The following is a 23526-nucleotide window of genomic DNA, read 5'->3' as shown; positions in this document are numbered from 1 at the left end:
CCCATATTGTAGTCTATGCAACTTATTAACGTGTGACTGAGGATGCAAGTAAAAACCTAAACAATGAAAAAGACATAAAAACATAAAAAATGGGCTTTAAAAAAAATAATATTAATGAATTTAATATTAATTAAAAATATATTCTTGTTAAAAAAAAACAACAGAATATTATCTTGCTTTTGGAAAAACAAGGTGAGTATTGAAGAAAACACTCCTCTCTCCTGCACTACACCTCTATTTCACACTTCCTGCCCTGGCTTTAGCCTAGTGGTTAAGGTGTTGGGCTACTGATCAGAAGATTGTGAGTTTGAATCCCAGGTACACCAAAGTTCCACTGTTGTACTACAAACCCCCTCTCTTTCCCCTCCCCTCTTTCCTTCTTTTCTTTCCCCCCTCCAGGTAGTCCCTTTTGCCCTGGCTCTGGCCGAGTGGTTAAGGTGTATGATCAGAAGGTTGTGAGCTCGAATCCCAGTTACACCAAGGTTCCTCTGCTGGACCCCTGAGCAAGACCCTTAACCATCAATTGCTCAGTTGGACAAGGGTGTCTGCTAAATGCCAGATATGTTAATGTAACAACATTTAATATGTTTGAATCTCAGGTATCGGTGATGTGCGTCTACATGTTAGACTGACTACAAAAAAAAACTCCCTGTTGTTTACAGACTTCACTCGATAGGGTGTATATAGGATCATTTATTCCAACCCTATGTAGTGGATATGTGTAGGGAGTTTGAATGTGTTTGGAGATTAACCAGGTGACGCGTGGAGGACACGCCCTCCGGTAACCACAGGACACGCCCTAAACAAAAAGAGAAACACACCTGACGCACAAAAGAGCTGCGTGTCCGGTTTTTATTCAGGTGAAAAAAAAACGTCGACGATATGGCGTCCGACGCGTCCATGTTCGTGAAGACGGTTCTGGCTCTTAATGAGTCGTTTAAAACCGAGGACACCAGTTTGGCTTTACCTTCTGAGGACAGGTTAGCTCGCTCTGCTGGCGCTGACGAGGCGCAACGGAGGAGTCGAGTGGAGCAACAAGTGCAGCAGCTCACTCTGTCTCGGAAAGCAAAACAGTCCATGATGAAAGGTATAAAATTCTAATTCATTTCAACTTCATATTGGAATGATTAAGAAATGTCTGGTGTTGGTGCAGCTTTGTTTCCTAGAGCTTTTGTGATCTAACCACAGACTCCAAACTGTATATTTTAATTCTTTATTGATCCTTAATCTAATAATGCATCCTATTTTTTCCTGCTCTACATTTAGGTCCTAATTGTGAATAAGAACGTACACAAAAAATGTCTAAACTTTTGATGTTTAGTGCTTAAGGTGCTGGACCACCAATCAGAAGGTTGTGAGTTCGATTCCCACGTCCACCAGGCTGCCAGTGCTGGGCCCCTGAGCGAGGCCCTAAATGCTCAGTTGTATAAAATGAGATAAAAATGTTAGTCGCTCTGGATAAGGGCGTCTGCTAAATTGCTGTAAATGATAAATATCTGCTTGTTTTGGGTCTTTTGAAAATTCCACCCCAACCCACACGAGAGAGACAAGGCATTCATTTCTTTTAATTTAATTTTTATAATTTTTTTTGTTTTCAAATACGATCTGAGAACAATATAATCCAACACCTATGTTAAGGATCATTCTTCTGGAATTTGCATGCATTTACATCCCAGAGTAAAATATGCATGCCATTTCTCCCTAGTCAGATATATGACAGGAATTCATTCGGACTGGATGAGAAATACGCTTACGAATGATCTATAGAGTGTGACATGCTTTTGGTGGATGGCAGAAGTGGAAGGATGATCCAGTACTATCCAGTCATCTTACCACATCAGCAACATTTATTAGTGTGTGATTTACTTGAAAAAAATGTATGATTCTGATTAGTTTGTCTTGTTTTATCATAGTGGCTGGAAGTCAATGACTTGTGATTTAACTTCACTGTAGTGAAATTATTGGGCAGAACATCATCACTGTGACACATGTATTATTAGCTGCGGTCTATGTTTCACTTGTAATGTGATGGGAACCCCAATCCTACTATGACTCTGAGATACTCACCTATCTATCTCTCTGTGTTCGTGAGTTTGGAAATTTGTTCAGACCCCTTCATGTTTAACCTGTTTGTAGTATAACACTATTGTGTTTTTAAATTCACTTAAAATGGAATAAATGTACTTTTTTAACTTTGATAATTTGGTCATTGATATGTAATTTGTTATTTGTTGAAAGACACTTTTAAATTCAAGTTCAGGTGCTTTGGTATCTTGAGAACTGATTTAGAAAGGCGTTCAATAGTGCACGAGAAGTCGCCAACCCCATGAGCCCTTTGAGGAGAACAACCTCTTAATCAATACACAAAATAACATTCTATATCTGCTATATCTCCTTCATTGAATATTTGAAGTCTTTGACATGGGTGTTGAGTCTATAATAGGTTAGATGTCGAACTACATTTCGAATCTAAGAATGAACTCGGATGATGAGTTCATTTATGAGTTGCTCGGGAGCTCCTGGTTACACAACTACAAAGGACTGTATATGACTGTAGAAAGGACATTATTTCTAATCACACTCTCTCCCAACCGAGGATGGGTTCCCTTTGGAGACTGGTTCCTTTCAAGGTTTCTTCCTCTCCATCTCAGGGAGTTTATTCTTTCCACAATCAACACAGGCTTCCTCATTAGTTATAAATACAAACAAATTTACATAAAATGTTATGTTCTGTAAAGCTGCTTTGAGACAATGTCCATTGTTTAAAGTGCTATACAAATAAAATTTAATTGTAATATATAAGGTCACACAATTTGCTGAGAATGTCAGACTAGAAACCGAGTCATTAACCAAGACTAAGGATCCCTCTATAGACCTCTGTGTCGTGACATTGCTCTGGGCAAGGACAGCGGATTCCATCACTATTAAATAGATGAAGGTTGGAACCATCAGGACTCCTCTAAGAAAACTAGCAGACCGTTCAGTACTGCTCCATCAATCGGGCCTTTCTGGTAAAGTGGCTAGAAGGTACTTCAGCCACTTCAGCTGTCTTAGAGAAAGGTGAAGGATGGTGGTGGCAGCATCATGCAATGGGAATGCTTTTCAGCAACAGGGCCAAGGAGGCAGGTCAGAATCTTATACAATGCAATGAAATGTAAAGAGGTTCTTGAAGAAACACTGCTCTAGAGTACATAAAACCTGATGAAGGTTCACCTTTCAGAAGATCCAAAGCGTACATCTACAACAGCACTGGAGTGGCATGAGATTGAGATTCAGAGGATCTGGCAAGAAGACTGAGAGAAACTGCTCAAATTTAAGCATGCAAGAATTACCAGAGAGACTCGAAGCTGCTCCACTTGCTTCAACAAAGTACTGTATAAAGAGTCTGGATACTTTTTTTTTTTTCTTATTAATTACCAACAAATTGGTTTATGCTTATGTCTCGATTTTCATTCTTATTCAATGGCTTATGTAGGTCAATGGAATTCATTTAAAATGAAATCTGTAACCATAAAATGTGAAGGGGGCTGTATCATTCTCAAACCCATGGTGCATCTTGTTATTCACTGGTATTTTCTCATTCAGCTTTTGTTTAAATCAAGGACACCAGTCAAGCCTCGTTTTTTGCAGCTTGCCGTTGGCCGCGCAGCATTTCTTACATAAGTGTCATCAGATGTGAGAACATCACAAAATTCCCCTGCTGTGACACTGCTACATTTACTGCTGAATTATTCGACCACACATTCTTTAATCACACCAGTTTAATATTGTAGTTATTTAGAACTGTCCAAGTTAAGATTTTAGAATGAAATTGATCACTTTATTTAGTCCCTAAAGGACTGGGTGTCGGTGTGTGTCGGTGGTGGTGGCAGTGGGGGAGGTGGCAGGTGGTGGGGGGTCAGTAGTCCAACACCTTAACCACTAGGCTTTTTTAACCACTAGATTTATGTAAACCAGTGGTAATGTGTTCTCTTAAATCTGTCCATACATTTTCTCTTTTTTTTCTTTTCATTTTTCAGTTCTTATACACGTGTGTTTCTATGGTGTGACTTAAGAATTTAGTCACTAAGCAAAAATCTAATGCTAGTGTTATGAGCCTGTTTATAGTTTCTAGGTCATGGAGTATTATGTAAATAATGATCAGGGAAGAATGAAAAGGTCTTTCTTCCCAAAGCTGTGACTTTTCCACACCCATGACTTTGACAGTACGAGACAAAGCAGAAGAATGTTAATAGACTGAAGTGTAGTAGTTGGTATGTTGAGGATAAATTAGTATTTGTTTCACTTTGTGACTTATTTCACAGGTAGTGTATCCAGCATCCAGTTAGCCAGTACCACACCTTCCAGAAATGGGCCTATGAAGGTACAAGCTTGCTTTCTTTTTGAAGGAATATAAGTTAAATTTGCATCTAAATTCATTCATTCATTCATCTTCTACCACTTATCCGAACTACCTCGGGTCACGGGGAGCCTGTGCCTATCTCAGGCGTCATTGGGCATCAATGCAGGATACACCCTGGACGGAGTGCATCTAAATTTAAACCGTAATTTTTTTTTTTTCGCTGCAGGCTTTCCAGAATTTTGACCGCAGTGACACTCCAGGACCAAGCAGACATCTGGTTAAGATGAACCAGCCTCATTGGGCGAGTCTGAGGTTTCCTCAGGCTAATAGAGGAGAGTACAGGAATGTTAGATACGACTCATCAGGAAACGGCTTTATCTGGAGATCTGCAGGTTTTACTCTCCCGGCGCTGCGATCCGTGTCTTCAGCCGAACGTCTCCAGAGAACCTTCCCTCTGCACACCTCCGCCTGTTCCGAGATGCTCCAAAACAACTGGCCGCTTGCTTCAGGCTGCGCCCCTAAGCTTCAGCTCTCTAACAAGCTTGTCTACGAGGACTGTCTCGATGATGTCTTTCTGCCTGACAGCTCACACTTCACCCCATTCAGAGCAGAGCATCAGAGAATGTTTTCGGAGAAACAGACTCTTCTGAGAACATCCAGTCAGCTCGGAGATGCAGCGTGGGAGATAGCGAACATGCCCCTGGTGGTTCAGGACATCAGACAGACACAGGAGACAGCCTTGAGAAGACAACCTTCATTGGTCATCACACACACAATGAAGAGGGCAGCGATCCAACAGGAAGAAGCAACAGCTGACACACTAAAGTGAGGCGAGACGTTTCCCATCACACTGACTAGGAGCCAAGCATTTTAATCGGTTTTATTTGATAAGGATTAAAGCTATATGTGTATTTCCACAGAAAGGGAAACCAAAGTGCACCGACCACAATGAAGATGGCTGTAAATCTCCTCGCAGATAACGACCCGGAAATTCAGATCACTGCAGCAAACTTCATACAGAACCAGTGTTTCAGCAGCGCGGATGCTAAGAAAAGGGTGAGTGAAACTGACTGGGTGAAATCTCACGCTTTACCGCTGCCGCTTATAGCAGAGAAATGGAGAGAAAGAGTGAAGGACAGCACAAGATGTGCCTTTCCCATCATAATGCTGCCTTCATTTACAAAGAAAAAGTGTCTTGCTGTTACAATTCCTGCTAAACCTCTAAGAGAAAACCCTATTTGTAGTGTCATTTATTTAATTAACACATTGTCATGTTGCATTCGTTAATTCGTTGTTTCATTTATTCAGTATTCCAGAAACACCTGGAAGGTATAAGGCAGGAATACATCAGTCCACTGCAGATATTTTAAAAACAAATCTAACTCTAAATGTTAACGTGTGTGTGTGTGTGTGTGTGTGTGTGTATGTATATGTATGTGTATATATATATATATATATATATATAATATATATATATATATATATAATATATATATATATATATATATATATATATAATATATATATCCCTGAAAGTCCTTACATTTTAATTTACATTAAGCTAAAGCATCAGGTTTATCTACAAACTGTAGATAAGCGTTGACCTGCTTTAGATTGTAACCATCTAAAAGATGACATGTCCTGGAGTGTGTGGTCTAAAGTTAAAGCTATAACATTCGCACCTTTTCCGAGGTAAATAACTGCATATGGTTTTCACAGTGGACCCATTTGCTGTGGTCAAAATCCAAGTCTGTTTGTTCTCATCTTCAGCACACCGACAGAAGGCACCTAAAATCTTCCAATAGTATATTAATGCGTTATATGTAGATTTAACAGATTCTATGGCAAAATATTATGATTATTCACAAAACAAAAAAAAATTCCACACACACGCCTACCTCCATACACCACACAAAAACGTTCTTCAGGCACTTAGTTATGTCTTCAAGTAAAAAAAAAAAAAGAAATCTGGATTCACTGCAGAGACTTAAGTGAGACTCTGACTATGGGAAGCCTAAAGGGTCACACCAAGCTGTACACAGTTTTGCATGCAGTTAAGAAACGTACACATCTTGATGTAGTTTTTTTTGTTGTTGTTGTTGTAATAAAGCAGATTTATGATGCTGCCTATAATACAGGGGCGTAGATTACGCGGGGGGACGCGGGGGACATGTCCCCCGCACTTTTTATAAAAAGAAAATTCGTCCCCCTCACTTTTTTAGTGGAGAGTTGTGTTCACCACATGTTGAGGTTTTAATGGAGCAATGTATATAAATGCAGAGTGATTTAAAATTCAAAGAGACAAGAAAGTTTAAGGTAGTCTATACATGACGTTCACGGCAATCAGTCACTCACTTGTCACGTCATCATCACGCGCCCCCAGTACTGTAGCTCGAGTCGCACCCACGGTCCAGCATTCGGTTACGGATGATCTCAAAGCGGCAAAAAACACTTCAGTCCTTTTTTATAAAAATTGTCAAGCAGTGTAAGTTGACATATGGTATCTGAATTGTGTTGCACAATGTTTAGTAACTCCGCCTGTTGCACTTGTTGAATAATTAGCAAGTTTTAATTTAAAGGATTATAAGGAAAAATAGCTGCTTTTACAAACGTTATATAAACTCTTTTATAACGTCTTTTGTTTTAAGTGTGTTATCAAAATCCTTCAAATATGAATAAAGATAATGTTGAACTGAGATTTTACAGCATGTTTAACTCTGCCAATTCTACATAATATCAAGTATGTGTCACTGTATGTACACGACAGAGACGAGGACGACGAATAGTGACATTAAAGATGTCATTTTAATAATAAGGAGCAGGTAAATCACACATACATCCAACGTAGTAAAGACGATAACCGACAATGAGTGAAGACAGTGGTGATGAGTATAAATAGAGTCCAGGTGAACAGACAGGTGAAGACGGGAAACAAACATGGTGGATGACTGGGTGCAAAGGATGATGGATAATGTAAAAAATGTAAATAAGGTACAAAGATGTCCTTTTAAGGGTACTGTCCCAGTGGCAAGCTGTTCTATTTCTTTCTTTCTTTCTTACTGTTTTATAATCATATATAATCATAACGCATATAAAGCATGATTAAAAAAATCATGATTAAAAATAAAACCTGTCATTTCCACAAGTGTTAACTTAAAAAAAAAAAAAAACACGACATTTCGTCCCCCCCACTTTTTAAATGATGGCTACGCCCCTGCTATAATAGATGAATGTTGAGTTGACAAATTGAACATTTTGTAGATTAGTTCTATTATTACTGATGAACCATTTCACCTGAATTCGGTACACTTTAATCAGAAGCAAACTGTGCATGAATTTAATTATTTATTTATTTTAAGCAACTTTTTTATTTAAACTAGTGGACCCACTGAACAGGTGACCTGCAGCACAGAAAAGCTGATTGGTTGAGCAGATTTCTGGTGTTGGTCGTAACGGAAAGTTTTCTCATGACCCGATTGGCTGATGCAGACACCGCATATCCATCTGACTGATTTTTAGGTGTGGGAAATGATAAGCAAGCATGCGTTTTTGTGCATTTCAAATGTTTTGTTTATAAAAATGAATGTAAAAATGATTTGTGCATCTGGTTTATTGTTTCATAGCAGGATAATTAAGCGAATAAATGTTGTGTTAATTTGTACGTGATGTCTTTTAATACTCAACAGCTTTTATTCAGTTGGCTATTTTGGTGTACGCCAACATGTAACACATTTAAATCCCATACAGAGGAACCAGTTCTGACTGATATGTAAAGGTTAAGGATTTTTAATTACCTGTCCTCTCTTCCATGCTCCAGCTGGCTATGCATCATGGGATCCCAAAGCTTTTGAAGCTCCTTGGCTCGGACAGCGACGAGGTGCAGCAAGCCACAGCCGCTGCATTGAGAAACGCCATCTACGAGAACAACGAGAACAAGATGGAGGTGAAGGACCAGGATGGTGTCACTGTGATCCTGCATCTGCTCAAGACAAACCGCGACACTGAAACCCGGCGGCAGCTCACAGGTGTGTAACCCTTAAAACTGTAAAGCCCCCTTTTTTATATATATCCATAAAACCATTAAAACTGTTTCTGCATAGTTAATCTGTAACCAGGCAATCAGACACACTCGTTGGCCACTTCAATAGGAACACTTGTACATATTGAGCAGAAAAGCATCTCAAAACACATCAAACATTGAGATGGATGAGCTCAATCCAGCCAAGAAGAGGAATCTGAGGCACAGGCTCACTGAAACTGAACAGTTGAAGACTGGAAATCATCTTGTTTTTTGAGTTACTATAGACTTTGTGTCAGCTTGAATCAGTCGGGTCATTTCCCTCTGAGCTCTCTCTCATTAACTATACACTTTTGCTGCTATTTCTCTGGAAATCCGGTTAGACATCAAAACTTCAGGAGATCACCAGTTTTCTGATCCAATCTCTGCTATTTGAAGTAAACATTAACTGAAGCTCTTGACCCCTATCTCCATGATCTTATGGTACTTGGGATTTCTTATGACTTCGTAGCCTTACATGGAGACAATCACAAGCCAGTTTGGAAATGAAGGATCTCAAGTTGTTGTTTGATTTTGTATCGGTTTGTCTCGCCATTCTTCTGTTAACGTCCATGCTTCTTTAACACGTCCTGTTACTCTTTTTGCCTGAACGTATTCAATCCCTATTTCTTAAAGCAAGGAAAGGGCTGACATTATGTTCAACATGTTTTTGAGCCACACAAGTGATGTCACATGAGAGCCAGTGATTGTTGGACATCTGTGATGGCTCACATGGCTCTAATCCACAGAGGAAGAGAGACACAATAGCAAACCTTCCACCTACATGGTTCATACTGCAGGCCATGTGTGCTGTGACATCAGCATTCAGAGGAACAACTTTCCTACAAGCCAGTTTGAAATTAAGCAAATGTTTTCAATTGCAGTTCTTTTGTTAATGCAAATAATGTCGAATAAATGTGTGGGCCAAGCATGAGTTTGCATTTGCATTTCTATGTAAAAAAAAAAAAAAATCATTTTTTTTCTCCAGAGTAATAATTAGAGAAAGTAAAAAGCAAACACAGCGAGGAATGTTGGATACTGTACTCAATGCTCGCAGCTTTGCTTATGTAGTGTAAAAGGGGTGGGGCTTCCAGGCACTGACAGCCATCAGGTTGTCACTCATCTGTGTTTACAATGGTGGCTATTAGTATGTTTTTAGTAATTTTTTCCTTCCTTCCTTCCTTCCTTCCTTCCCTCCCCTCCCTCCCCTCCCCTCCCCTCCCTCCCCTCCCTCCCCTCCCCTCCCTCCCCTCCCTCCCACTCCCTTCCTCCCTCCCTTCGTGCATTTCATGCTGGGACTAGAGCCAGTATCTGCCCTGGCTGTTTATTTAGCATCTAGATGCATTTGACAGCTTGGTTAATTCCACATGATGCACAGATACAAGCGAGAGTTTGAAAGAGTTTATGGTGGAACTTGAGTCGACTCTGTTTAAGCTTGTTGTGTGGTTGTTTTCCTGCAGGGTTGCTATGGAACTTGTCTTCTCATGACATGTTGAAGGAGCAGCTTGGTAACGAAGCTGTAAAACCCCTCACTGATTCTGTCCTCGTGCCATGCTCAGGTATAACCGAGGGTGAAGATCCAAAACTGGAGCTACTGGCAGATCCTGAGGTCTTCCTCAATGCTACAGGCTGCCTGAGGTGTGTGAGTGTGTGTCAGAGTGTGTGTCAGAGTGTGTGTCAGAGTGTGTGTCAGAGTGTGTGTCAGAGTGTGTGTCAGAGTGTGTGTCAGAGTGTGTGTCAGAGTGTGTGTCAGAGTGTGTGTCAGAGTGTGTGTCAGAGTGTGTCAGTAAGTGTGAGTGTGCGCGAGTGTGTCAGTAAGTGAGAGTGTGCGCGAGTGTGTCAGTAAGTGAGAGTGTGCGCGAGTGTGTCAGTAAGTGAGAGTGTGCGCGAGTGTGTCAGTAAGTGAGAGTGTGCGCGAGTGTGTCAGCAAGTGAGAGTGTGCGCGAGTGTGTCAGCAAGTGAGAGTGTGCGCGAGTGTGTCAGCAAGTGAGAGTGTGCGCGAGTGTGTCAGCAAGTGAGAGTGTGCGCGAGTGTGTCAGCAAGTGAGAGTGTGCGCGAGTGTGTCAGCAAGTGAGAGTGTGCGCGAGTGTGTCAGCAAGTGAGAGTGTGCGCGAGTGTGTCAGCAAGTGAGAGTGTGCGCGAGTGTGTCAGCAAGTGAGAGTGTGCGCGAGTGTGTCAGCAAGTGAGAGTGTGCGCGAGTGTGTCAGCAAGTGAGAGTGTGCGCGAGTGTGTCAGCAAGTGAGAGTGTGCGCGAGTGTGTCAGCAAGTGAGAGTGTGCGCGAGTGTGTCAGCAAGTGAGAGTGTGCGCGAGTGTGTCAGCAAGTGAGAGTGTGCGCGAGTGTGTCAGCAAGTGAGAGTGTGCGCGAGTGTGTCAGCAAGTGAGAGTGTGCGCGAGTGTGTCAGCAAGTGAGAGTGTGCGCGAGTGTGTCAGCAAGTGAGAGTGTGCGCGAGTGTGTCAGCAAGTGAGAGTGTGCGCGAGTGTGTCAGTAAGTGAGAGTGTGCGCGAGTGTGTCAGTAAGTGAGAGTGTGCGCGAGTGTGTCAGTAAGTGAGTGTGTGTAAAGCTAGTAATAACAGTAAGGATGCACAAAAGTTTTTCACGTGTTTTTATTTTTAGAAACACGAGTTCATCAGGACCGAACGCACGCAAGTCCATGAGGGACTGCGACAGCCTCATTGACTGCCTTGTTTATTACATCCGCGGAACCATTGCAGATTATAAACCTGACGATCAGGTATTTCCAACCTGCGATGAGGTTTATTTCATGTCGAAACATTTACCTGAGGCCGTGCCGGTCGGATTCAGTTTATAGTAAAGCTCAGGAGTAAGATTTAATACGTATACTGGGGTTTGCTTTTTTCATTTTGATTCATTTCTCTGCCTCTGTGGAGGGTTTATGATGTTGCCTTTTCTCCTTTGTAGGCCTTGGAAAATTGTGTGTGCATCTTACATAACCTTACATATCAGTACGAGTGTGAGGTTCCTGAAACAGTCAGGCCACTGGTGCACGAGTCCAGACAGAGAGCTGTTGCTGAGACCCAGAGACCTGGCTGCTTGGTCAGGAGAAACACCAAACTCTCCGAAGCAGATGAGGTAAGTTTTTTTTGTTTTGTTTTGTTTTGTTTTTTTGCCACTTTTAACCTTCTGTAGCAAGAGCCTAAAGCCCTATGTCTTTATTCAACCCTTTTAACCAGTATTCCGGAGTTCCATTCAGCCAGCGGAATGCAAATCGTCTCATGAGACATTTTCAGTGAGTGTAAACGAATTAATGATGCTCTGGCTATGAGTCAAGTCAAGTAGCTTTTATTGTCATTTCAACCATATATAGCTGTTGCAATACACCGTGAAATGAGACAACGTTTCTCCAGGACTACGGTTCTACATAAAACAAAGACAGGGCTAAGGACTTAGTAAGTAGTCCTAGATACATAAAGTGCAACTGTGCAACCTGGTGCAAACAGTGCAGGACAAGACAGTGCAGGACAAAAGACAATACAAAAAAAGTCAATTCACAAAAGACAATAAACAGAAACAGTGCCGACCAGTGTAGATACTGTATGTCCAACAATATGTGCAGTAATGTTAGAATGAACACAGTGTTGTAGAAGCAGGTCCCTGAGATATTGTAAAGGATTGTGCAAAACAGCATACGAAATGTGAACTGAAGGTCTGTGCAGTCCATACAGTTGATGTACGTGTGTGTTTTGTGCTCAGTACAGTTCAGTTGAGTTATTAAGGAGTCTGATGGCTTGTGGAAAGAAACTGTTACACAGTCTGGTCATGAGGGCCTGAATGCTTCGGTACCTTTTTCCAGACGGCAGGAGGGTGAAGAGTGTGTGTGAGGGGTGTGTGGGGTCATCCACAATGCTGTTGGCTTTGCGGATGCAGCGTGTGGTGTAAGTGTCTATGATGGAGGGAAGAGAGACTTCAATGATCTTCTCAGCTGCCCTCACTATCCGCTGCAGGGTCTTGAGATCCGAGATGGTGCAGTTCCCAAACCAGACAGTGATGCAGCTACTCAGGATGCTCTCAATGGTCCCTCTGTAAAAAGTAGTCAGGATGGGGGGAGGGAGATGTGCCTTTCTCAGCCTTCGTACAAAGTAGAGACTCTGCTGGGATTTCTTGGTGATGGAGATGGTGTTGAGCGACCAGCTAAAGCTCTGACGATGTTCAGCTGAGAGTGGTCGCTCTGTCCTCTCCTGAAGTCAACAACCATCTCTTTAGTTTTATCAACATTCAGAGACAGGTTGTTGGCTCTACACCAGGCACTTAGCTGTTGCACCTCCTCCCTGTACGCTGACTTGTCGTTCTTGCTGATGAGACCCACCATAGTCGTGTCATCAGCAAACTTGATAATATGGTTCGAGTTCTGCACAGTCATGAGTCAGCAAGGTGAACAGCAATGGACTGAGCACACAGCCCTGAGGGGCTCCAGTGCTCAGTGTGGTAGTGTTGGAGATGCTGTTCCCGATCCGGACTGACTGAGGTCTCCCAGTCAGGAAGTCCAGGATCCAGTTGCAGAGGGAGGTGTTCAGTCCCAGCAGGCTCAGCTTCCCAATCAGGTGCTGATGGATGATTGTGTTGAATGCTGAGCTAAAGTCTATGAACGGTATTCGTACACAAGTGTCTTTATTGTCCAGGTGGGTAAGGGCTAAATGAAGGGCTATGGCAATGGGATCATGCAGCGGTTTGAAGGATACGTGAACTGTAGTGGATCCAGTGATGGTGGTAACTGGGTCTCGATGAGCCTCATGACGAGCTTCTCGCAGCACTTCACAACGATGGGTGTGAGTGCGACAGGACGATAGTCATTGAGGCAGAACACTGTAGAAAACGAGTTAGGACTCTGTTGGCTTTCAGTGTGAGACGTGTGTTTTTCCATCTGTTGATAACCTTGTACAGAATTTTAGTGGTTGAAAAGAACACTTTTTGATTAATTTTAGATGATTAAGATCAAGCACTTGGGGCATCTCAGAGAGCAGAAATAGGTTTGATATCACCATTTACTTTGGAGATAAAAAAGTTTCTGCAGAAAAAACTAACCGTTTTGTTTTTTTGGAGCTTTTCGGCGAATAAACTACAACAATAAAAACACTATAAGCTCGGAGTGTCTAATTTCAAATGAACGTCATATTAACCACCACTGTGGAGTGGGACATAAACATTCGATGGTCAACATGGACACTACAAAAACAGGAGCAAATTACATTATTTGGCCTCTGGGAAAAAGACAAATAATAGGTACCTTTTGTTTTTGTTTTCCTCTCGTCAGAGTTTGAAGTGCAAGTGTTACTACGTGCCAGTCATGCCATAGGTCCACATTCTCACACACTCCTTCACGCACGATTTTTCTCACAATTTTTCAAAATAATAACATGGAGGTTTGCCGCGCGCGTTCTTTCACCACGTCCACATGGCTTTCCTCCTGATTGTCTGGTGTTCCTCCCACTTCCCCAAATCATTTCAGACCAACTTAGTGCTGTTGTTCCTGGATGTTTTAGTGCTCGGAATCTGAATGCCCTCTGCTGGAGGAGAAGTGTAACCCGCACGGCATGGAGTGGCTGTGGAACAGCATCACCATCCGCATGTACCTGTCTCTTCTTGCTATCAGCAACCGGCATCTCACGCAGGAAGCAGCTTTAGGAGCCATGCAGAATTTGACAGCTGGAAACGGAGGGGTAAAGTTCACATTTTTACCGGTTGTGCTTATTATGCCCAAGGAACTGCATTGCTTGATTTGCTCCTCATGGTAAAGAGGTAACCTGTAAAACTGTAAATGCTGAGGTTTATTCCGGATTTTGAGGCATAAGACAAAAACAAAATAATAAGAAATATATTAAGTCAATCAAATAGATAATCAAAGTAAAAGCATAAATTAAGGACTTAATAACATTGTGTAGTTATTCTGGTTCTTTTCATTCCATTTAAACATTCAACAGTTTCACATCCACTAGAGAGGAAAAGTCATATAAGGTCAAATGAACTCAGTTTGGCTTTCAGCTCTAACAAAATGAAGGATTTCTTTCGGCATGCAGATTTCCAAGGTTATGGCTCACACCATTGTTCAGAGAGAAGGAGGCCTACTGCAAGTGAAGAAGGTGCTGCAAGAAGGGGAGGCCGATGTGAAGAGAGCCGCCGTGTGTCTGCTCAAAAACATGTCCCGTTACAAGGAGCTGCATTCAGACATCAGTAAGCATTTCACAAACACCACACACTCCGTGAACACATTACACAACAGATTACACATCAGAACACCACTGCTTTACATCCTCCATCTGTCCGTCTGTCTGTCCACGTATTTATGTCTCTCTGTGTCTCTGTGTGTGTGTCTGTATTTTTTTCTTTGTCTGTCTGTCTAAATTTGTTTCTATCTATCTATCTATCTATCTATCTATCTATCTATCTATCTATCTATCTATCTATCTATCTGTCTATCTAGGACTGTCTGTCTGTATTAATGTTTCTCTATCTGTTAGTCTTCTATATCTATCAATTTATCTGTCTGTTTCTCCATCCATCCATTCATCTATTCATCCATCCAGCAAGAATGTGGTCTTTCTGGGTTTCCGTACACGCACGGATACGTAATTTATCTCTTGACCATTTATCATCTATAATGCTTTTTTCCCCATCATTTGCATTTAGTGCACATTGTGCACACTGGTTTCTAATAAAACCCCCTTTTTTGCTTGCCAGGTTTAATATGATAATTTCTATGTCATAATGTTGTGGATGTACTCTAGTTAAACAGGTGCTGCCAGAGCTGATTGCCATGCTTCACACCTCAGACACCAATACAGTTCAGCCCGATGAGACCACCTCTATCTGTCAGATTCTCAACAACCTGAGCCAGCCGTCCGTACAGAACGCCCGTGCCGTCCTCAACAGTGGCATCCTTCCCAGGATCATCAAGATCAGCAGCAAAGAGAGGTAGCCCATCTCTCACACATCTCTCAACAGTGCATTAGTACACATTTACAACACAATAGTGTGAAGGCCAACTTTAGACAGACTTAAACAGGCTTACTTTAAAAAAGTGCTGAAACAGTTCAGTTCAGAGTGGATCAGAGTTTATTATAAGCTCCATCACACACAGTACAACAGTCAACTCACTAAACAGCTGCTCACTAAACCAGTGCTGCTGCTGCTCACTAAACCAGTGCTGCTGCTGCTCACTAAACCAGTGCTGCTGCTGCTCACTAAACCAGTGCTGCTGCTGCTCACTAAACCAGTGCTGCTGCTGCTCACTAAACCAGTGCTGCTGCTGCTCACTAAACCAGTGCTGCTGCTGCTCACTAAACCAGTGCTGCTGCTGCTCACTAAACCAGTGCTGCTGCTGCTCACTAAACCAGTGCTGCTGCTGCTCACTAAACCAGTGCTGCTGCTGCTCACTAAACCAGTGCTGCTGCTGCTCACTAAACCAGTGCTGCTGCTGCTCACTAAACCAGTGCTGCTGCTGCTCACTAAACCAGTGCTGCTGCATCTTCATTCAATTTTCAATTATTGGCTTTCTTCCATCCATCCTTCCTTCCCTCCGTCCATTCATCCCTTAATCCGTTTATTTTTCCAACCTTCCTTACATCCATTCTTCCTTCCTTCTTTCCACTTATCCCTCCTTCCACCCTTCCTTCTTTCCAACCAGCTATACATCCTTTCCTTTTTCCTACCTCTCTTCTATCCATCTTCCTTCCTTCTTTCTATCCATCCATGAATTCATTTTTCCTACCTTATTTCCTTCCTTCCATACATCTATCTTTCCTTTCGACCTTATTTCCTTCCTTCCACACATGCAGTATGTCCTTTTTTCCTACCTTTAATCCATCAATCCACTGGCATTACTCAAGTAACAGGTAAATTCTGTAAATGTTTTTTACTCTCTCTCACTTCACTGACCAGAGAGAGTAAATAAAAATGTAGGAACATCTGTGAAACTCTTTCCTGTCTATGATAGGAAAACTTTGATTTTCGACCTTCAGCTAAACCAATAACATTTAATTTTTTTGGAAGTTGTGATGGTTCATAGGAAAAATGGCCGCATGTTTCTTTACAGGTTTCCTTAAGAAATATGGCTTTAATTCAAATTGTTGCAAGATGTTGATGCATCTAAAGCAGTTTAAAATGTAATGTGTTACTGTTGACACTGTCACAAACAGGTTTTCCTTGTCTTCTTAATGTTTTTTTTTTCTAATCAGAGATCTGAAAGTTACTAATAATACCTGCTGCTTCTGTTCATCTGATATCAACACCAGTTAAAGGGTTTTGCTAATCTTAAGGAGTATCTTTGGCTCGCTCCGGGTCATGAATGTGAATGCGACACAGGCCTGTGTAGCGATCCTCACAGTAATTCCTCTAATTACCAGCTCAATTCAATGAAAGGGACCAATTTGCCAATTAAGGATGAAAACGCTGGCAATAGAACAAGTAATTTCACTCCATTGTACAAGCTTTGAGCAATAAACTCATTTAGTGATTAATAGGATTATATTACACTTTAAACGTATGGATCTGATTTGTTTATCTTTTGTTTTGGACATGATGCAGGCATGGATCCACGAAGGCTGGTCAGGCTGCTAGTGTTCTGCTCCACACTCTGTGGAGACACTCTGAACTTCATGGTAGCTACAAGAAGGTCAGTAAGTCTGGAGTTTAAGCAAACATCAGTTATCTCCTAGATGTAGAACATGGACAGATCTGTTGTGTTGCAGTTACTGCAAAAGGATCATGTTAAGACAAAATCGGTGTGTTAGTTTTGCGTGCTGATTACACTTAATCGCACCATGATTTCTTTGTGTCATGAAGCATACTCACTGGGGTTAAGCACTACAAAGTGTGTAGTTTAATAACAAAATTCTCAAAAATGGCAACAACACTGGCAAAAGTATAGGGACAGTCACAAAAACAAGATTATGCAAAAGTATTGGAACACACAAACAGGCATGACAGGTCATCCAAGTCTAAGGGCAAAAAAAAACAGGAAATTATTAGGGGTATCGGGGTCACAATCACAAGCTGAGTTAAAAATACAGCTAATCCCACACACAACGCATAGTAACGATACGGACCGACTGAAATTAGCGTCTACCTCACAAAGAAGAAGGGAATCCAAGGGCTTATAAAGGGTGCAAAACAAACATACATAATGAGAAACAGGTGAACCTCATTAGAAGTCTGACGACTGTGAATGCAGGATTGTTGGCGGTTGCTAGGAGTTGGAGTTTGTGGCGTTGAAACAAAACAGTTTTTTTTTTTAGATATTTTTTTTTATTCCACAGTGGCATGGTGTCGCTGCAGGTAAAAGTGGCTCAAATCTGATTATATTTGGGGTCAAGTGACCAGGTCAGACTTCTTCAGGAGTAGTGTGAACACTCAAATCTAGCCCAGATCTGATTTTTTTCAAATCAGATTCAGACCACTTCCATATGCGGTCCTGAATCAGACCCAAGTCTGATTTTTTTCCAATGTGGCCACAGTGTGAACAACCAAGGTGGATTTGATGTGACTTTTACATCAATCTACATCGACATTCGTCACAATTATGTGCCGGCGAGTACGCACACAAACGTGACTACGCCTACAAAATGGATCAAATAATCAAAAGTTGCCCTCGACTCTGTGCTGCCATTACACAAACATTTAGAAAGAAAAGCGAAAATGCTTACTTCCTCCATAACCTCGCCAACTTTAGCGCAAAGGCGTGCTGCATGTGACATCATTGTTATTGTTCGTTTGCGCATGCAGGTCAGTTCGAAACAGCAAACAGTTCACACTGGTATCTGATATAGGCCACATTTTAAAAGGTAATGTGAACAGCCAAACAAAAAAAATCAAATCTGAGCAAAATATCCGAATTGAGCATTAAGACTTGCAGTGTGAACGCGGCTTTAGTGGTTAGCACGTTCTCCTCACACCTCCAGGGTTGGGGGTTCGATTCCCGCCTCCGCCTTGTGTGTGTGGAGTTTGCATGTTCTCCCCGTGCCTCGGGGGTTTCCTCCGGGTACTCCGGTTTCCTCCCCCGGTCCAAAGACATGCATGGTAGGTTGATTGGCATCTCTGGAAAATTGTCCGTAGTGTGTGATTGCGTGAGTGAATGAGAGTGTGTGTGTGTGTGCCCTGCGATGGGTTGGCACTCCGTCCAGATTGTATCCTGCCTTGATGCCCGATGACGCCTGAGATAGGCACAGGCTCCCCGTGACCCGAGGTAGTTCGGATAAGCGGTAGAAAATGAGTGACTGAGTGACTAATTCCCCAGTTTATTTCATTATAGCAGTTAGGGGCAGGTATATAACCAAAATATCATATCATGTATATGATAGAAGTTGTTTCTACGATGTAAAGGTTTGAATACAGAATGACAAAAAAATCATCTGCAGAAATTAAGACTGGAAAGAAACATTAAAACATTCTGTAAAATGGTTAACATCTAAACAGATTCAAAACACTAGATTCTGTTTAGCCCCAGTACTTTTCATTCATCTTACATCGCCACCAACACGCATGAAGATCACAACTCCATGCCACTCACCATATTTTGATTATTTATTATTTTGGTGGTGTTATGCGTATTAAGGCTTCTCGCCTTAACGCTCCTTAATGCTCCACTGCTACTCTTGCTTCATGCGTGTTGTGGAAACTAATGATGTCATTGATTTAAACACACACGCAGGGTAGTTTAATTCCTGAAGGAGTGCAGACCTGAATACGAATCACGTTCACAGGAATCACAGCACAATTCCAGTTTAACCGATCTCGCAGCACCTCCTACATGTAGTCTAGGGTTCCATATCACGCTGCACTTCCCACTTCACATGATCTGTTTAGGACTAAACTGTTAGTGTGAAAGCGCCTGTGATGTGAAAAAGTGAGTGCACAATTTTTACAATTTTTTTTTTTTTACAAATTTGTATTAAAATATTGTTAAATTTGTTGCAGGCTGGTTACAGGAAGACAGATTTCATCAACAACCGGACTGTGAAGGCAGTGAATTCAGCTCGTAACTGACCTCAAGTGGCAAACTGGAAAACTACACTAAACTACACACAAGGACAATTTACGACTCCTTCAACGCTGAAGTGCACTTACATTTTTTTCCCAAAACGTCATTCTAACACATTATGTATCGTCAAGCACTTGTGTGGATTCACATTTCAACCGTGATCCTAAAAACACCACAATTTAATAAGACAGTTCCATTTACATTTACGGCATTTGACAGACAACCTTATCCAGAGCGTCGTACAAAATATATTCATTGTTAGAGACTTCAAGGAGGTGTAATAAGGGCTTTGTAGGCAAGTATCAGTGTTTTGAATCTAATGCATGCAGCTACCGGAAGCCAGGGGTGGGAGCGCAGCGGGCTGGTGTGTGAGAACTTAGGCGGGTTGAAGAAAAATTGGCCGGCTGCGTTTTGGATCATTTGCACAGGACGAATTGCGTTCATAGGTAGACCTGCCAGCAGTGACTTGCAGTAGTCCAGTCTTGAAATTACAAGAAACTGAAGTACCTGAGCAGCCTGTGTGGACAAAAAAAAGCTGCTGTGTTACAGGCATCACAGATAATCCAACAGGTTGTTAAAATAATTTAAACAATTTAAAACCTTTATGTACACGCTTAAACTGGGAATAAACTCGTGTAGTTCATCCCTGTATCTCTGTGAGAACACGATCAGTGTACATTGCGTTCATTCGTTTTTATTTCTGAAATGGGATTAAAAAAGGAAACAAGGTTTAACAAATTATTTTTTGTTTTAATACATGTAAAACATGTTCGATCAAAAACGCTTGTGTTTCTCCTGCATGGTTTTTGACATTTCATATCAGCAGTAACAAGATTAAAGATTAGATTAAAGACGGCCAAGATTAAAGATTAATTAAAAATGGCCGTTAATTCCTCATAAGGAATAATAACATATATATATAATCCTATGTGATTTCTACAAAACAGTAGGATGGTGGCTATAAAAAAAACAGCAACTTTTACCAGGTGTCACAATTGAAGTTATATTTCTGCATATGCTGATTCCATTTTTATTATATTTTTATTTTCTGAATTATTTTCTATTTTAATGAGAGAAAAAAATATTATATAAAAATGCTGATTGGTTAAGATGTTGAACTACTGAACAGTAGTTTACTCAAGGCCACTGAAGGGTTTCTTGAGTAAAGCTTTAACCCTCAACTGCTCCATTGTAATAATTGACACAAATGTAAGTAGCCTTGGATAAGGCCGTCTGCCACGTGCCCTAAATCTAAATGCTTGCTTGCGTTCCCATTTTATTTTAAAACAAAAACAAATGAACGTAGTCTACACAGATTTAGAAATGAAAATTTACCCACTCAATAGTAACTGAATCTATAAGATTGTAAACACACTGAGCTACATGCTGAGGTAATATGTTAAGGTCACAAGTGCAAGGTAACTTGCTCTGGTAGCAAATCTGAGGTGTATGTACCGAGGTAAATCTAATATACTGAAGAAACTAACTGCTGTAACATGTTGAGGTAATGTCAGAAATGCAAGGTAAATTGCTGAGGTAGAAAACCTGGGTTGTATGTACTGAGGTAACTAACTTGTGTAGCATACAGAAGTAACATGCTGACTTAACTAACTGAGGCAATATGCTAAGGAAACAAAGTAGGGAAACTAACTGATGTAACATTTCGACATACTGAGGTAACTAACTGGTGTAGCATAGGGAGGAAACATGCCGAGGTAACATGCTGAAGTAACTAACTGATGAATGCTGAGGTAACGTACTGAGGTAGCGTTCTGATGTTGCATTCAGCAGGCTCGTGTTTAGCATACTGTATGTATAGCACACTTCCCTAGTCAAGAGCTTAACCTTGAGTTATTGTCATTCGAAACCCCGTTTTAACCGGCTAGAGGAATGTTTCACACTTGTCATATAGAATTTTCATGCTTTTTACCTGGGGTTATGAAATAGCTCTGAAGCAGGATTAGTGCTGCTTTTATGATGTTACCTCGCACTGTTTTGGCAGTATGACGGTGTGAAACGTCAAACATAGCCCAGGATTCTGTTTACCCAAAGTTTACAGTCACCCAGGGGAAGTGTGAAAAGCATAATGTTAACATTTCTTCACAGCAGAATTCATTAAAACTGGGTTCCTGGTCAATAATATGTAATTGAGTAATATAATCTGGGAATTTATCAGCATCTCTGGGGAAAATGTGGATATTCCTGATGTTTTTGTCTTCGCTCAAGCATCTGTATGAAAACACTTTGTGGCTTCATGCTAGCTTAATCATTAGCCTCAGTCATTGTCTAGTCTGTGATCGTTACCGAATGTTTTTAGTGTCTCTAACCTCATACAGACGTCAGATTTAGACATGACATAATGCCTCTAAGTTCAGCCTACATATGCAGTGTATTTCATGTTCCAAACACACCCTAGTGTTAGCTTTCACATACAGAAGCAGTTTAACAACACAAAGCTTTACGCCAGATGCTGAAACGTTGTTGAGCACTGAGAACTTTTCAATCTCATTATTTTAGTTCAGCACTTCCCTATAGTCAATAATGTTTGCGTTACATTAGCGTGTTATTTATTATGTTTAGCACTGAATACGTGAATGTGTCAAGCGGTTCCTGTACTTCTGTTTGAGCAGTGGGTTTAGAGAAACATGCCGAACTTCAGCCTGCTCGAACATTAAGTAAAAACAAATCTGTTTGTAAATTAAGATGCACTTAATATTGTGTAGATTTCTCTCTTTTTTTCTTTTTTTTTTTTTTTCATCAATACACAGGAATGTTAAAGTATGTAGCATGGGGAGACACTTGTATTTTGTTTGCTTTTTTTAACACGTTGGTAAAGTTTCACAAACCATGCCCCAACACCTAAAGATGGTTGAAAAACGACAACGATGAATGGCGAAGAATGCGTAATGCTGGTTATTTTTAAGTGAAATAAATTCATATGTAAATGATTTCAGTCTGACACTGAAACGTGCTGTCCGAGGAAAAATAGCTCTTTCATTCTTTATTTTTTAAAGCATTCAAGTTCAAGTTCTACATTTGTGCTTAAGAACTGCCAGTCTGCTCAAAAAACTGATATTTGCATGAGCCCATGCTCATGTGCATACAGAAACACTTCCACAATGTTATATATGGTAAACAGCTTCTAATTACAAAAGGCCAGTGGCTTGCTTGGAGCATGCTGAAATATAAAGATATAAGAAATAAACCAGCTGTATGTCTTTACCACTTCGCTGAAGTCTGCTCATTCTGTTCTGCAAAATACAAATGGGAGACCAATGATGGCTTAATCCCTCGTTATTGCTAACTAAAAAAACATGTTGATGTGAACGCATTGGCAGAGATCAGCTGAAAGTACAGATGAAATCGATTAAAGAGTCGCTCATCACTGTCAGCAAACAGAAATCTGTGGTCCATGGAAGCCCTTTTCTTCCCTTCAGGAAGCTGCATGTGCTAACATGTCCAAGCAACTAAATGCCTGCGTCATCCCTGTCAGTCTTTAGACATGGCTTTTATGGGGTTTGACTTCACAATACGTCACTGTCACTGGTTTGCACTTTGCTCCGAGCACTGAAGTTGTTAGTCATGCTAACACGATAGACCACAGTTGTCTAGTCTTAAACGTATTAATCTGGCTTGAGTGTAGCTTTTTATTCCAATCAAGTAGAAACCACACCTGAATCTACTGAAAGCAAAGATCAGTTAATTAAAAGGTGGAATTAGCTGTAAGGATAAGATCAGGCACCCCTGTGATGGACAACATAAGGGACGAGGGGTGTTATTACACCTGACTTTTTAAAGGTTTCTTCCTTAGGTCATCTCAGGGGTTTTTTCCTTGCCATAGTCCAAATTTTACTTCCATCCAAATATTTTCTGTAGCCTTTATCCTAAACAGAGTTTCAGAGATCCTGGAGTCTATCCTAGGGGACTCCCTAGATGGGGTGGAGGTGCATGACATTGTTGATGATGATAATTGGAAATTGTCATGAACAAGGTATGTAACTGAGAACATACTGAGAACAGATTGTCCTTAGTATTACATCAGACCGGCAGAGAAATGTCTGAACAGCACATGGCTTACCCACACATCCAGACAATTTCACTCTGCAACATCCGTCTAAAAAGACTGGGACAGACC

The 23526-nt window shown here is 41.1% G+C and overlaps 1 protein-coding gene across 1 annotated transcript; it reads left to right on the top strand.

The window, feature by feature from the left end:
* Positions 1–803: 803 nt before the first annotated feature.
* pkp2 (plakophilin 2) lies at positions 804–22613 on the top strand. The gene is made up of 13 exons (XM_060887047.1): positions 804–1087; positions 4305–4363; positions 4569–5167; positions 5263–5398; positions 8160–8367; positions 9860–10037; positions 11015–11132; positions 11321–11491; positions 13900–14076; positions 14434–14587; positions 15142–15328; positions 16940–17027; positions 19328–22613. Exons 1-13 carry the CDS (start codon positions 883–885, stop codon positions 19394–19396), a joined length of 2349 nt encoding a protein of 782 aa, XP_060743030.1. The 5' UTR covers positions 804–882; the 3' UTR covers positions 19397–22613.
* Positions 22614–23526: the final 913 nt, after the last annotated feature.

This window comes from Tachysurus vachellii, chromosome 14 (assembly GCF_030014155.1).
Source record: "Tachysurus vachellii isolate PV-2020 chromosome 14, HZAU_Pvac_v1, whole genome shotgun sequence".
Taxonomy (NCBI): Eukaryota; Metazoa; Chordata; class Actinopteri; order Siluriformes; family Bagridae; genus Tachysurus; species Tachysurus vachellii.
The sequence above is the reverse complement of the archived record's forward strand: the minus strand, read 5'-3'. Positions and strand labels throughout refer to the sequence as shown.

Coding starts and splice junctions, on each gene's coding strand:
- pkp2 (XM_060887047.1), top strand. CDS start 883: ATGGCGTCCGACGCGTCCATGTTCGTGAAGACGGTTCTGGCTCTTAAT. Junction 5,399..8,159: donor GCGCGGATGCTAAGAAAAGG/GTGAGTGAAACT, acceptor TCCATGCTCCAG/CTGGCTATGCATCATGGGAT. Junction 10,038..11,014: donor AATGCTACAGGCTGCCTGAG/GTGTGTGAGTGT, acceptor TTTTATTTTTAG/AAACACGAGTTCATCAGGAC.